General features: G+C 41.4%; 1 protein-coding gene across 16 annotated transcripts in view; it reads right to left on the bottom strand.

The window, feature by feature from the left end:
- The window catches only part of ENOX2 (ecto-NOX disulfide-thiol exchanger 2), a 279,817-nt gene that overhangs the window by 74,582 nt on the left and 189,781 nt on the right, over positions 1-15,454 (bottom strand). For 6 of the 16 annotated variants that reach the window (XM_073879143.1, XM_073879139.1, XM_073879138.1 and 3 more), the window contains one exon: positions 1,387-1,475. The exons of 9 other annotated variants lie outside the window; for them this stretch is intronic. In XM_073879143.1, the coding sequence (XP_073735244.1) occupies positions 1,387-1,435 (49 nt within the window). In that variant the 5' untranslated portion in view covers positions 1,436-1,475. Of the gene's footprint in view, positions 1-1,386; positions 1,492-15,454 lie in introns of those variants that run through there. One more of the 16 variants, XM_073879140.1, reaches the window with a different exon arrangement.

Raw genomic sequence — 15,454 nt, 5'->3', positions numbered from 1 at the left:
TTCTCTTCTTGCTGGTCTGCCTTCCAGACTTCCTTTTATAGTTGCTGTACATTCATTGAACATTTTCTGTGTGTCAGGCTCCATCCTAGATGTTGAATACATTATGGTGAGTCAAACAGGCCTCAGCCTTGTTTTTAGGAAGCTCTCTAGTGCAGGAGGGAGATAACTAAAATACAGATAAACATAAAATAATTACGTATTGTGATAAGTTTTTTGAATAAAGAACTGCATTTGATGATAAAAATGGCAAGTTACAAATTTAGGAAAGTGATAGTATCGACCTTATAGGTTTGTTGAAGATTAAATTAGATAATGTGGGTAAAAAAATTTAGCATGGCTTCTGGCTTATAGTAAGTACTTGGTAAGTGGTAATAATAACATGGTAATAATTAAGATGCTGATGATGAAGTAGTCCCAGCCCTTGAAGGGTTCAAAGTCTACTGAGAGACACAGCATATATAGGAATTACAACAATACATTATACAGATGATGAAACAGAGGCACAGGCAGTTTAAATAATCAGCTCAATATTGCACAGCTAGTAAGTGGTAAAACAGGGAAATGAACCCAGGTGACTCTGGTACGAACGCCCATAGTTTTGTCCATCACACTAAACTCCCTCCCAAAGAGCCCTTTATTTTCTGTGTTCCCCTAGCTCATTGAACACATTACTACGATAGCCTTTATCACATTATATTTTTTATCACCTCTTTCTATGTCTGCCTCTCCTCCTAGACTCTGAATTCCCTTATTCCTCTTTGTTATTCCTAGTGCCTAGACACCGTGTCTGACACAAAGCAGATGTTTAATAAATGATTTTAAATAAATGAATGAGGAAATATATGAATATATGTAGGAGAGTCCTGCATAGACATTCTTCTTCCTGGAAGAAGGTAGGCATACAGCAGGTGCCAAGCTATTCAGAATGGGATACCACTCTGTTGTTGTATTAAATAAAATCTGTTTTGGAGGGTTTCTTCTGAGGACTAAATACTAAAAATTTTAAATGGAGAGGGGAAGATAAATGGTGATACTTTGAGGTATTATAATCTTAACATGCTGATAATATAAGAAAATAACAATTACATAAATACAAACTTTAAGGAAGATAAATCTGTAGATGAGAAGATATTTTTCATCACATAAATTCCTCCTGGGTAAAAAGGAACAGACTAGAATTTCTTTGAAAATTTAAAGGTAATTAAATTTACTAAAATAAATGTGCATGTGGCAGCCATATTTGTTAGCTCCTTGAGGGCAGGGGATATAAATCTCATTTACTTTTATTATATTCTATAGTGATTAGCTCAAAGTAGGTGCCAATTAGTGTGCTTTTAAATAAGTGAACTCTGGAAGAACTCAGCAATTGTATAAAGTGGGGCTTACCTGCAAAGCCTATTTCATAGACCCACAGCCAAATAAAATCTCTTTGCATTGTGTAGTACTGCACCGTGGACTTAGCCCTCTAGTCATTTCTGCAGAAGGAAGATAGTGGTCCAAAGCTGGGTGAAACAGACCTCTGGAACATACCAGGACTTAGATAAATGGTGAATAATAGTGTTAATGATAGTAATTATAACAAGACTAAAGATAGTTAACACTTATTTAATAGTTATTATGTGCCAGGCACTGTTCTAGGCACTTTATGTACATTAATTTAAAACTCACAACAACCCTATGAAGTAAGACCTCTCACTATCCCCATTTTACTGATGAGGTAATAGGAACAGAGAGGTTAAGCAACCCGTCAATGGTCATACAGTTAGCTTGCAGTGAAGCTGGGATTCAAACCCAGGCAATCTGACTCCACAATTCATGTTCTTAACCACTATATTATATTAAACTAGGGAAATCATAAAGTTATAAAATATTTGAGCTGGGAGGGCTGTCGAGCTCATCATTACACAGATGGGTGTTCCCTAGGTCCTCTATTGCAGGGATTCTTAACTGGGGCTAAGTTGCCCACTCCCCAACCAGGGAACATTTGGCAATATTTGGAGACACCTTTGGTTGTCACAACTGGAGGTAAGAGGTGCTACTGGAATCTAGTGGGTAGAGGCCAGGGATACTGCTAAACATTCTACAATGTACAGGACAGCCCCCCACAGCAAACAATTATCTGACCCAAAGTGTCAACAGCACTAAGGCTGAGAAACCTTGCTTTACTGCAGCAATTTTCATGTGTTCTTACTGGAGAGTGCATTATACCCTTGGCTTCTTTTTTTTTTTTAAGATTTATTTATTTATTTACTTGTCAGAGAGAGAGAGAGAGAGAGAACGCACATGAGCACAAGCAGGAGGAGGGCAGGCAGAGGGAGAAGCAGCCTCCCTGCTCAGCGGGACTCAATCCCAGGGCCCTGGTATCATGACCTGAGCCAAAGGCAGACGCTTAACTGACTGAGCCACCCAGGCATCCCATACCCTTGGCTTCTTTACAATCCCTTCCCATCCACCACATGTGCAGCCAATTCTACCTTCTGCAGTTTATGAACTACTCCCTTATGCCACTGTACTAAAACAAATCAGACCACCTCCCCCATCAAGAATCTACCAACATTTTAACATGGTTACTTTTATGCTTCACACCAAAGAAATGATCCTCATGGTGGACAGTCTAGGTGCCTTGGAAGTCCTGCAAAATAGCACTAGGAATACAGTAACAAAGAGAAAAGAAGTTTAGAAAATACTTGCATGGAACACAGAAGAAAACACCATCTCTAGCACACCACACAGGACCTTACATACAGTAGGCACTCAAGAAGTACATGTTGTAAAAGGTTATGGCACAAGGGCAGGGTTGGGTGTCCTAGAACATAATAAGATTGTGCTTTCTGTTCTCTGGCTAAGGGAAAGGAAACAGCAGAATAAATCATGTTTTGGTTCTGCATTAAGCCTAGGGCTCAAGGTTTTATCTTCTGTTTGGTATTTACTGCTCATGAAGCAATATATTGTGCGTTGCAGGTGCTATTTTGAATCCCTCTTCATTTTCTTTGAAAATTAACAACCCATCATTATTTGTGAACAATGCGCTGAAGCCCCAGGCACATCCCTCTCTCTCCGATCACAGACGTCACCAGCAGTCACACCACAGCTTGCATCATGGCTATGCAGGGTGAGGGAACTGATAGGGGCTTTTGTAAGACACGGCTCCTAGGTGGCTTGAGAGAGATGATACTATTAGACAAGCAAGGGCTTTATTTCCTTATGAGTGTTTCCAAGAACGGATCAAAGAGCCACTCAAGAGGATCAGGATGTCACAACATATTCTTCCTTGGAGAAGAGGAGGGGAAGGGTGGGGAGGGAAAAGGGAAAGGTTTTATGCTAGCCTATATTGTAGGCAATCATTTTCACAAGGGCTGTGAGAGTGGCAGGGTGGAGGGTGGGAGATAACAGCTTGATCCTCAAGGTCTACAGATGAGAACCTTGGGGTAGAGAGTGCTTTCTCAAACTAACCCTCATCTTGGAAGATTCATTGGTTTAGTCTATAAGCTGGGGGGTCCTGGACACAAGCACCTCTATGACAAGGATATTCAAGATGGTTTTTTTGAGGGAGGAAGGGCAGAGGCAGAGGGATAGAGAGAAGCTTAAGCAGGCTCCACACCCAGCATGGAGCCCGACGTGGGGCTTGATCTCACGACCCTGAGATCATGACCTGAGTCGAAATCAAGAGTCGGACGCTTAACCACCTGAGCTATCCAGGTGCCCCATGGATATTCAAGGTTCTTAACTAGATCTACATGAAGCTAGAGTGCCAAGCCACCCCTCCAGATAGCAGTTGCTGTGGGGGTGGGGTGTACCAAGGAAGAAGAAGGACACAGGTCTTAGCATACACCTCTCCAAGGAACTCACAGCATATATCCTGCATTTATAAAGGCAACAAGGTATAGTGGAAGAAATATAGATTTTGAGCCAGACAGACCCAAAATCAAATCTTGGCTCTACTATTTACTAGCTGTGTGACTTTAGGCAAGCTCCACACACTTTTTAGACTGTTTACTCACCTGTATTATTCACCTAACAATAATGATGTTGATTCCTAGTATTGATTAAATGCTTATTATGTGCCAAACACTGTTTTAAGGCTTTATATGCACTATGTAATCTAATCCTCACAACAAGCCTATAAAATTGGTAATTTTATCATACCCATTTTACAGATAAGGAAAATGAAAGACAAAGAAATTAGGAAGTTGCCCAAGGTCATAGATGGAGTTAATGCTGGAGATGAAATTCAAATTCAGGCAGTATAGCTTCAGAGCCCATACTTTTAACCCCTGAGCTATATATTCTCACTACACTATAGAAAATGCTGAGCAAATATTCAATCATGATCTTAACCCCACTTCCTTTATCTTTCCCTTGTTTTAGTTCCCATTAAGAAAGAAACCACTCAGTTGCCCTGTGGGGGTCTCTTCTCCCATTTCTCAGAGCTGGAGCTGGGGGGGGTCTCCTTTGCTATTTCAAGGTGGGCTGGCACGGATTGAAGAATCTCAGGAATGGTCCTTGTCACTTCAAGGTTATCAGCTGTATGTGAGCCAAGAGAATAGGTTGAGGTTGGATGCAGGGGTCCTGGAAGTCCAATAGGCTCCACCATTTGGACCTTGGAAGCTTCCTCGGTCAGTAAAAGCAGGCGCCAGCCACATTAGAGAGGCTCTGTTGGGCTTTTCTGGACTAAGTCTGTCATTCCCATCCCTGGCTTCTTGGGCTTCTGAGATCCCAGTGAACTCATGTTACCCTGGTCTAGGTTGAATGGTCAACTATGGTGGTCTAGTTTTGAGACTGCATCATTGCATTCATTCCATATTTCCTTACCTAATATTTAGACAAAAAACACCAAAAGCATAAATGGGCCGCAAAAATGCTACCTTACCCCAACTCTTTTAATGTCTGTGCTAACTGCCTGTTAAACCACACATTTCTTTTCCTGGTTTTGAAACAAACACATTAATATTACTGTCAGGATCCCAAATGCTGTAGGTATTGCTTTTCAATTAAAAATCTTAATATTTAACAAATCAGGTACTGAGCATGCTCTTTAAGTCAATGGTGTGACTGGTGGTGGAGGGGGAACAGTGAAAGAAAAAAAGGAGAAGCATAAATTCTGTAAGTTCCCAAAGCTCTGTGGTCTATGCTTTCCTGAGGTAAGTTCCGTAAGAGGTAACTTGGCACCCCTGCTGCTATGCTGTTGGAAGTCTGGAAAGATCTCTTGGAGGAAAAAAAAAATAGTCCTGGGGTTAATCCACAAGCCATTTTACTTTAGCCCTTGTTGCTGAAAATCTTTCCAACATGTTTCAGTCCACTTCCTTGCCATAGGAGATGGAGTACAACAAAGATAAATATAAACTAGATCTGGAATTAGGAGGGCTGAGTTTCAACTCTGGCTTGACTCTTTTCTTGCTGTGTAGCAATCACTCACACCTGTGTTTGTCAAAGAGGGGTCCAATCATTTGCATCACAATCGCCTGGGGTGATGGCTAACTAGCCAAGTTCCAGGGTCCACAGCTGAGGTTTCCATCTGGGTGGTGCTGGGGAATCTGCCTGTTGAGGAAGCACCCAAGATAACTCTTAGGCCTACTACAAATTTGAGAAACAGAGAGCTTTGGTCTCCTCATGTATAAATAAGAATGATGCCGCTCCTTTCACAAGGTTGTGGTGAAAACACAGGTGGTCAATACGTGCTACCTGTACCTGAATCATTGAGTGAGATTATGGCAGGGCTTCAGGATCCATTCTGAATATTAATTTAACAAACATGTTAAATCCATGCACTATTTGGTGGTACCAGAGTGAAAAATCCATGTTTCCCTGCCCTTTGAGGGGCTCATAGACTAGTGGGAGAGACGCACAAACTACTGCATAGCTTGATACTGGCTAAACAGAGATATGAAGGGGAGGCAGTTACTCTGCTGGGAGGAGAGGTGGTGGTAGAGAGGAAGGGGGAGCATGGAGGAAGTGATGTTAAACTGAAGAAGTCACTTTGAAGTGAGTTTCAAAGGATAAACCAATTATGATGGTACTGTGGATATCTTTTTTTTTAAGATTTTATTTATTTATTTGAGAGAGAGAATGAGAGGGAGAGAGCACATGAGACAGGGGAGGGTCAGAGGGAGAAGCAGACTCCCTGCCGAGCAGGGAGCCCAACGCGGGACTTGATCCCGGGACTCCAGGATCATGACCTGAGCTGAAGGCAGTCGCCCAACCAACTGAGCCACCCAGGCGCCCGATGGTACTGTGGATATCTTAAAGAGGTATAGGAAATAAGGCTGTATTTGTGCTAGGTCTAAAAACTAGAATAGAAACCAGAGGGGGAGACAAACCATAAGAGACTCTTAATCTCAGGAAACAAACTGAGGGTTGTTGGAGTGGAGGTGGGTGGGAGGGATGGGGTGGCTGGGTGATGGACATTGGGGAGGGTATGTGCTATGGTGAGCGCTGTGAATTGTGTAAGACTGATGAATCACAGACCTGTACCCCTGAAACAAATAATACATTATGTTAATAAAAAAATAATAAAAAAAAGAAATTGTCTTTGTTTGGGGGGAATGGGTGTGAGCAGAGAATATTTCCCATATCAGTTTACTTATCACTCCTCTCTCCTAAAAGTAGAATATTAAAAAGCTGGAGTCATTTTGTATTCTCCAGTTGGTTGGACTTTGAGAGGATGGGTATTAGACTATATTGTTGAGTTGCTTTGCGAGTCACTAACTACAAGGCCATGGTCTAAGTCAGAGGGGTGGGACACTGGCCATCACCACTATAAACAAGTCAAGTGTTAAATCCTACTGATAATGGGAACTTTGGCTTGAGAACTGGCTGCCTCAGCAGAGTCATCCTCAAATATTAAGGGTGATGCTATATATACACATACAGCCACAGGAGGCAGTGACTAATGGCTCTGCCTTGCGCCAGCAGTTCTGGCTCCTTTCTAGCTTCTTTACCTCGACAAGCAGCCTAAGCCGAGTTTTCGAACTCCACCTCAATTTAACAAATAATCAGAAAACAATAGCTTGTACCGTATAGAACTTCATACTGCCTCCCCCCAATGTCATGTTTCAAAGTAACTGATTTTTTTTTTTCAAAACTGCAACACACTTTCACCAACCCCCATCATGCCTTTGGCCAGACCAAGCATGCTAAACTCTCAATCTTTAATGCTGTGTGACCCTGAATAAAGAAAAAATGAGATTATAACTAGTTAAGATCACGGTTTTTGTGTTAGATCTAATCCTGGCCTGCCATTTACTAGTTGTGTGATGCTAGGGAAGTAACTTAATGTCTCTGGTCTTCATTTTCCACATCTGAAACATGAGGACAACAATAGCATCTATCTCATGGGGCTGTGGTAAGGCTTAAAGTAGAAAATATGTGAAAAAAAAAGTCCATTGCAGTGGCTAGCTCGGTAAGTGGTAGTAAAATACTAGTAATTATTATTAATATATTAACAATAGTGGGCATTAACTCTGATATCTTATAGAAAACAAGGGCCATTTGGGGTGGGGAAAAAAGGGGAGTATTGTAAGTCCTTCAGTTGTGAAAAGGACAGGAAAATACCAGTAGAGGAACTAGCCATTAATAATACTGGGGTATGTATTTGAACAGAAAAGAACAATATGGCTTCTCTCTAACCAGTTCTTTACCAAGAGCCCTGCCAGAGAGAACAGTGGGACTGATTTATATGCTTTTCGTCTGCTACATTTTTTAAAAGTGGTACTGCTAATAAAACCCTCAAAATATTTTCCAGTGTTAACCATCCTCCTCCACCATATATACCCCAAACCCATCAGACTTGCTGCCAAAACCTATTTGCTTTTTTCCCAAAAGTATGGATGGTATTTACGTCCACAGTCTCACTTGTGATCACCCCATCTGTGGTGGAGGAAAGCCAGACTTACTTAGTATCACTTCTTCATTTCCATGATAAGGATGGGAGGCAATGGGGTAGGCAGGAAAACTTGCTTTTCATGGCCATCTTTCCATTAAGACAAAGAGAGGTTATGCCCATAGCTGTGACCTCTGACAACTGGGCAGAGGACACCCACTGTATCAGCCTACTCCAGGAACAATCCACATGCAAGTGACTTGGTCGGCACTTTGTGATTCTGGGACAATATTAATAATAGTACCTTTCCTGGAATCTATCTTACATATGATATATTTTTCCCACTTAATTCAATAGTTCTCCTGAATATTTTAATACAGCAATAGTAGTCCAAATAGCAAACAAGAGTGAGTTATTGACTTTCCTTCCTTTTATCCATTTCGGCTGTAACTTAAATTTTCTTCCTGAGTGAATCTCCAGGCCACTAGTGACATCACCTTTAATCCATTCATGTTTTTTTTTTTTTTAAATTGGCTTTAACATGGAGGGGACATAAGCAGCTAAAAAATAAAAGATGTCTACGTTGGGGATGATCTCCAGAGCAAACCTTACAGGGACTGGTAGAGCAAATTTGATTTAAAATGATTACAGAGGGTGAATTCCCTGTAAATAATGAATTGGAAAGAAAATCAGGCTGGGAGTATTTGCTTATCCACTTATTTCCACATGGAAGAAAAGCCGTAATTCCTGTCAGCCTGTGCTTATAGCGTGCCTAGACTGGTCAGAGAGAAACCAACTGGTGACAAACATAAATACACAAGCCCACCCGTTCACTGCATTTGCTGTCAGGTTCAACACCAAGGAAAGCCAAAAGATAATAAGTCTTTGGGTAACAACCCATAAATCCGTGGTTACAGTTCAAGCACTTAACTTCAAATTTCCAAATGACCGTGCCACTGTTCTTTCTTTTCCCAGAAGCTAGAAGTTCACTGTCAGAAAGGAGAGGGGAGATACAAGGCAGCTGAAATGCTCAAAGACCCTGGGAAAATTATGGGAAAGCATGCCCTCCCCATACATCACAACTTCTTGAGAAACCAACTGGTATGTCACTGGGAGACATTGTCAGAGCAAAGTGGCTTTTTTTTTAAATTAAAGTGAAACTAGCTTTCAAGAGTGGCTACCTTTTTAAAAAATGTAAAGTTAATTTCTATATGTCAAATCCTATTTGTCCACTCATACTGTCTTTCTCTAATATTTTTAAATTAAATATTGAGTAGGTACAAAGGGGAATTTGTAAGAGACAAGTGTAAAGTATTAAAAAAAAATGGTGCATTTGGGGTGGGGGAAAAAGGGGAGTATTATAATTCCTTCAGTTGTGAAAAGGACAGGAAATCTTTAACACAACATAACAAAATTATGTACCCAATGTGAAGCTTAAGAAAAAGAATATAATTATTACCTTTAAAGGCCTCATGTGCCCCTCCCTAATTCCTCCCATCTCCCCTCAGAAGTAACCACTATTCTGAATTTTGTGTTAATCATTACTTGTATATACTTACAGTACTGCTACATATGATGATGCTATCTCTTCAGAAATATTTTATCTGAGTTTCTGAAGGATTCTTTAGTTGCCAAGAGCTTTGCCTTGTGCTGTTCTCTCTCACATTTCTCCCCTTTCCCTTGCTTCTCTGCCCATCCCGTGCAGCTTGTCCAGTAGTCTATGATCCATGACAGAACATGAGTGTTAAAGATATCATTTAATGGTGAACCCATAGGGAAAGACAGTAATTCTTTTGTAATATGGCTAATTTCCTTTTGTTTTTTCAGGCAAATCACTGCATGGGCCTTAATTTGTTTATTCAGAGGTTTGGGGACATGGAGATGGCAGTGGGCTAAAGAGCAGGGTGACAGGGCTGTGGTGTATTGCCTAGCATGGTTTTGGAGTCAGAAGACTATGCTATTTACTGGCTGTGTGACCTTGGGCAAGTTACTTACAGTCTCTGAGATTTGGCTCCCTCATCGCAAAAATGCAGACAACTATAATACTGATCTTAGAGGGTTGGTGAGATGGTTAGACAAGAGCTATTAATTGTAAAAGTGTTTTTGAAAGCTGTGAGATACCCTATAAAAGTTAGTTGTTAATGATGCTGCTATTCTGCTGCTGTTGTTGATGCTCTAATATCAGTTCTGTTAAAGTCAAGGTAAAAGACTAGATAGTTTGAATTTTCTAACTCTGGAGCTAATCCACAGATTTACCCTTGCCAGCTGTCTGGCAAAGCTGGCACAGTGCAGACAAAATTAAATTTTCTTTTCTAACTCTGTATTACCGGTCTACGTGGAAACTTTCCACCTTCAAACATCTTCTTCAAATCTCACTGTACCTGCCCAATCTGCGTGTGTGGGAGTTGTGTTTGCTCTGGCCTACGTCAGTGCTGGAGCCTAGGGCAGAAAGTAGTCACACATTACAGGCATCTAACATTTTCTCTTTCTTAGTCATTTCTCATAGGACAGTTCTGGCTGGTAACTCGAACAGAAACGTATGCAGGATGTGCTCATCATCTGATCAGTTTGTGCCTAAGGAACCTTCTGAAGGTCCTGACTTTTGCCTGTGCAATATTAACATAACCATTTGCATGTTATTTCCGTTTTGTTTTTAAAAGGGTCTCTCCTTGAAGATCTGTGAGAACGACAGTAAGCAGTGAAAAGCCACGTTTCCATTCTGCAAACGATATAATCAAATCTGTAAATGGGTAAAAATACACACAAGAGACGTTCCATAAAACTGCTGGCAATTATTTCAGTGAACAGACGAAAGTTGTGCATGATTCCCCACAGCTGCTGCAGGTGTTGAATGAAGAGATTCAAACAACAGAGGGGGGAATATCGATCATCTTTTTGAATACAGAGCTAGGCTACCTGCTTGGGTGCCCAGAAGAGGAGGGTGAGAGAAGAGTGCTGGTAATATTCCCACACACGTTTCCCAGCCTTGAGGCTGGACAGCCACATGCCCATCTGCTGCTAAGAAAAAAATATAGACAGGGCTTAAGTACATGGGACAGGCAGTTTGACCTCTGAGGTTGCAAGGCTCTTGCCCTCCGCCTGACAGCTGACGCCTGGAACAAGCAGGCCAGCCCCTCATGACCACAGCAGGGGCTAACAGGAGGGCTCCAGCCGAGGGACGGCTGCAGCTATGGCAACAAATGCCCAGGAATGAGTTAACACCAGCCAAAGGGGTTAATGAGAGAGGCAAGGGCTTTTATACAAATGCATTAGGGAAAGAAACGCGATACAGTGGGAATGAGGTCCATTAATAAAGCTAAGTGATAAAATCCACCACCATTCTTAAATTGGACTTGGCTACTTAAACTGCTTTTCCAAATCAGTCTCCTGTGTTCTAGCTGTTCATTGAGATACTAAGCTTATTTAAAGAATAAAAGCAATGCTATATGCAGTGTAAAAGGAAAAAATAGGCTGGGCAAAAGGGTATACAATTAGACTTGCAAACAAAGGAAGGAAGAAAAGAGATGTGTACAACTATGGTCTGAATATGTTCAAACAGCTTGTTGTTACTAACAATCACCACCTGACAATAAATTACCCCCTACATGTGGATTACAAATTGCATTATTATGATGCATTAGAATCAATCTGAGTACTAATGATAATGGGTGGTTGGGTAGCTAAACATGGCCCCCAATTACTGCTGAGTGCCCTCTCCTTTTGTGGCTACAAAACAACTGTCATCAATATTCTCTCATAGAGGATTTTTTTTTATCAGCATTATGTCCTCAAAACATCCCTGGAAGGCAGGTCAATATTGATGGGCTTTTTTGAAGAAAACAGGGAGGCATGGAGAGGTTAAGTGAAAATTAGCAGAGGCAGCACCACCATTCCATAATAGAATTTGGGTTATAAAGGCAGCCAAGGTACAGAAGCAAAGGGCTTTGGCTGCTCTTTCAATGATGACAGTGCCTACTGAATGTGGTAGATCAGTTTCCAGTCTTTCAATCACTTTCCCAGCTACAGTGAAAAGCATAGATTCCTTAAGCCACTACAGTTGGAATGTCTGGTTGTAGCACAAAGCACAGAACCACAGAATACCTTTTAACTCTGGCATAGTACAATACAAGCCCAGAGTAAAATTCTACTTCTTTTTTTTTTTAAAGATTTATTTTAAAGGGGGGGGTGAGGGGCAGAGGGAGAGGGAGAGAGGGAATCTCAAGCAGACTCTGTGCCCAATGCGGGGCTCGATCCCATGACCCGTGAGATCACGACCCAAGACAGAACCAAGAGTCAGATGCTCAACTGATTGAGCCACCCAGGTGCTCCCAAAAATTTTACTTCTGAGAAGAAAAAAAATAAGAGTACACTTGAATTCAGAAATTAGTATAATCCCATCGGAATAGTATTTCCTAGTGGCATGAATGAATGAATGAACAAACAGTATTTATTGAGGCCCTCTTAGGCTTTTTGTTAGTGGCTGAAAGGGATATAAGAGAAGTAAAAAGACAGTTACTTCTCTTGGATAGCTTGTGATCTACTTCGGGGTGGAGATGGGCAAATTCACACACAAAATGGAAAGGAAAGGAAAACTCATAAAAGGACTAAGTATAAAGTGACAGTCCTGTTTGTCCTACTCATTAGAGGAAAAAAGCAAGAAAACCTTAAAGGCAGGGTGTTGGTACATTCCTACGTGAATGTTACTGAAGACCTTAAGCTGATAAGCACATTAGACACTTCCATCAATAATGACTGTACTCACAAGAGGGGTGGCCAAAGGAGATGAACAGGAGAGAGCATGAGGTAAATTAGATGGACAGATGAGGTTAGGGAACCAGGATGGAGGTGTCTGCCTTATTTGAATATGAGCACGTTGTTTTTTTTTTTTTTTAAAGATTTATCTATTTTAGAGAGAGGGAGAGAGAGAATGAGAGCATGGCGGAGGGGGGCAAAGAGAGAGAGAGAGAGAGTCCTCACGACCTGAGCGGAAACCAGGAGTGGGACACTTAACTGACTGTGCCACCCCGACACACTTCATGTCGTTTTTGAATCAAACTCCTTTGATACGGCCTGATTCATTGGGGACAGTGCTACTCAGGCAAGTACATCTGGTCGGCATGTCGCTATGTACAGCTAAGAACCAGAGGGCAGGTAGTTTGAGGTGTAGTTCTCTGCTGAGCACATGGAAGGCAGATAGTCTGTGTTGCGGGCTAAAGAGTGGCCCACAGGTTTTAGCTGTTAGACATATAAAGTGGCCAAGTTGTCATTCTATTTCAGAAATGAAGGTGTTCGACTTGTGTGCCTGTGCGAGTGTTAGCCCACTCACAGGGTATCTGCAAAGAGAGACTGAATTTTCCTGAAAAAAGCATTTTGGATCTGTTTCAGTGACTTAGCTGGTATTCATCAGTATTCCAGATGATAACTTCCTGAGCCATTTCACTTTCCACTTTCCCCTATCCACAGCCTCAGGCTACACGCCTCACCTTGCCTTGTCTTACAAACACAACTGGCTGTAGGAGACTTGGGCAAGGGCTGTAGATTGTTCTAGAAAACTCAACCACTGAACACACACATTGTCCTCCTTACAGTGGCCAACAGTGTGACCGTCACAGGTGAAAGCTGAACATTGTAAGGAGCAACAGGCTAAAAAGCTTCCCCAGATCTACTTGTAAATTTCTCATTGAGAAGAATTATATTCAGAATTGCAAACTGACTATATCTCCCTCTATAAGACCTATCCTTTACCACTACTATATCTTTGTGGGAAATTTGAAAGAGACCACAATTATGCCCAAAGGAACTGTCATGCTTTAAGAAGTTTGTGATTCTAGCCCCTGTAGCTTCAAGGTCTTGTAGTTCTGACGATAGACTGGCTGCAACTTTATAGCCTCAGAGCCAATCTTGGGATTTTTCCAGGAGTATGAATGGCAAGTTATTACATGAATGTTACTTGTAGAACTTGAACTGACAAGTATATTAGACACATACATCAGGAGTGCATGAACTCACAACAGGGTTGGCCAAAGGAGGTAAGCTGGAAAGAGAGAGCCCATGGTAGATTAGGAAGACAGATGAAGGTTAAAGGGGACCAGGATGGAGGTGTCTGCCATGATCTGAATATAATTATGTCTTTTTTGAGCCAAACTCCACTGATAGGTCCTGCTTCCCCCCAGGGGCAGAACTTCTCGGGCAAGCAAGCTTAAAAATCATTTGGGAAGAAATATTTCTTTCCTCTGACATGAGCAGCTAGGTGGAAAAGATGAGCAGACATTTGCTTTGGGAGCAAGAGGTGCTGAGCTTAATGCCCATCATCTCCTGGAGATGATGATGTATTGTATATACACATAAAATCACTACAGCTGCTTGCTATTTCCAGGGGGTCAGAGTACACAGTCTTTTATCTCCAAATGTCTGTTTTTCAATCTGGCTGTATCTTGAAATCTGTTTTGAATACAACCCAGACAGGAAGGTTTTGGTAAAGCATGCAGTGACTAACCTTCAAGCAAAACAGAAAGCCAGGAGAGCAGCCTGACCTTTGCGGTAAAATTAATTTGATGCTTACAATCTAACCTAGAGTCCGTGGACTTTATTCATGTGACAGAGTCACAGGACAATTTAGCAGGGATTATTAAACTCCACTTAAGCTCATCGGAGAGGAGAACTGAGGTTGATACATTTCAGGACACCAAGAATGGGCCAAACCCATGGGGGAAAAGAAAGGCAGATAGACTTCTAGGAATAAAGTGGAAGAAGCTCCACTTGGTGCACAGTAGACACTCAATGAGAACTGATTCAGTGAATGAGGAAAAAGAGTAAGACAAATCTCATGTCTGACACCCAGACAGCTTCTTCCCCACCATACACACACATGCAACTTCAATCCTTTTGAGCTTCTCATATAGGGAAGCCATTTGGCAAGTGCCAGAGATCCCAGGGTAAGGCTGGAGGGTGAGTGTGTTGGAAGCTGGTACAAGACATGCCATCTTTCTGTATTCCCCTTCCCATTCCTGCTGGTGGTAGGATATCTGGGGCAGGAGACTGCTAATCAGAAATGGAGAAAGCCAAATAGATACCAATGAATTAAGAAGAATGTATCTTCCCCAAGAGGGCTAAGAGAGCCTCACACAGGAGAACAATGTTGGGTTTTCCAGAAAGCCTCCACACCAGCAGTACCAACCCCAGCATTACCCAGAGGGAGTCAGTGTTCCAGTTGCTGCACTTTAACAAGTGTGTTGTATATGAAGGCCTAAGATTGTCTGCAGTGGAAAATCCTGGTTGGTTTTATTTAGGCAATATAATTATGTAACTTTCTGAATCTGATGTTCTTTATTTGAACATTCATTATAATGATTCATCTCTGCTCTTCTTTCTTTACCAATGATGTTTGCATTCTATTAGCAAATATAATTTCAGAGAAGATGATAAATGAATCAAAATTATCCAATATGCTTCCATTATGGGAGCAGAAGGAATCCTTCAATGCTTTGTTTTGCATCATTCTACTGATTTCAATAAGTTCTTCTTTAATAGGATTTGTAGCATTAAATATTACTCATCATTGCAAAGTCAGTACTAATTTAATATCACAAGTAATCTGGTTTTGTCTAAGTGAACCCCCTTATTTTGTTTCACAGG

Source organism: Callorhinus ursinus, unplaced genomic scaffold (assembly GCF_003265705.2).
Source record: "Callorhinus ursinus isolate GAN/ISIS: 27379988/994484 unplaced genomic scaffold, GSC_fseal_2.0 scaffold33, whole genome shotgun sequence".
Classification (NCBI taxonomy): domain Eukaryota; kingdom Metazoa; phylum Chordata; class Mammalia; order Carnivora; family Otariidae; genus Callorhinus; species Callorhinus ursinus.
Note: the sequence above shows the minus strand (reverse complement) of the source record. Positions and strands in the feature narration are given on the sequence as shown.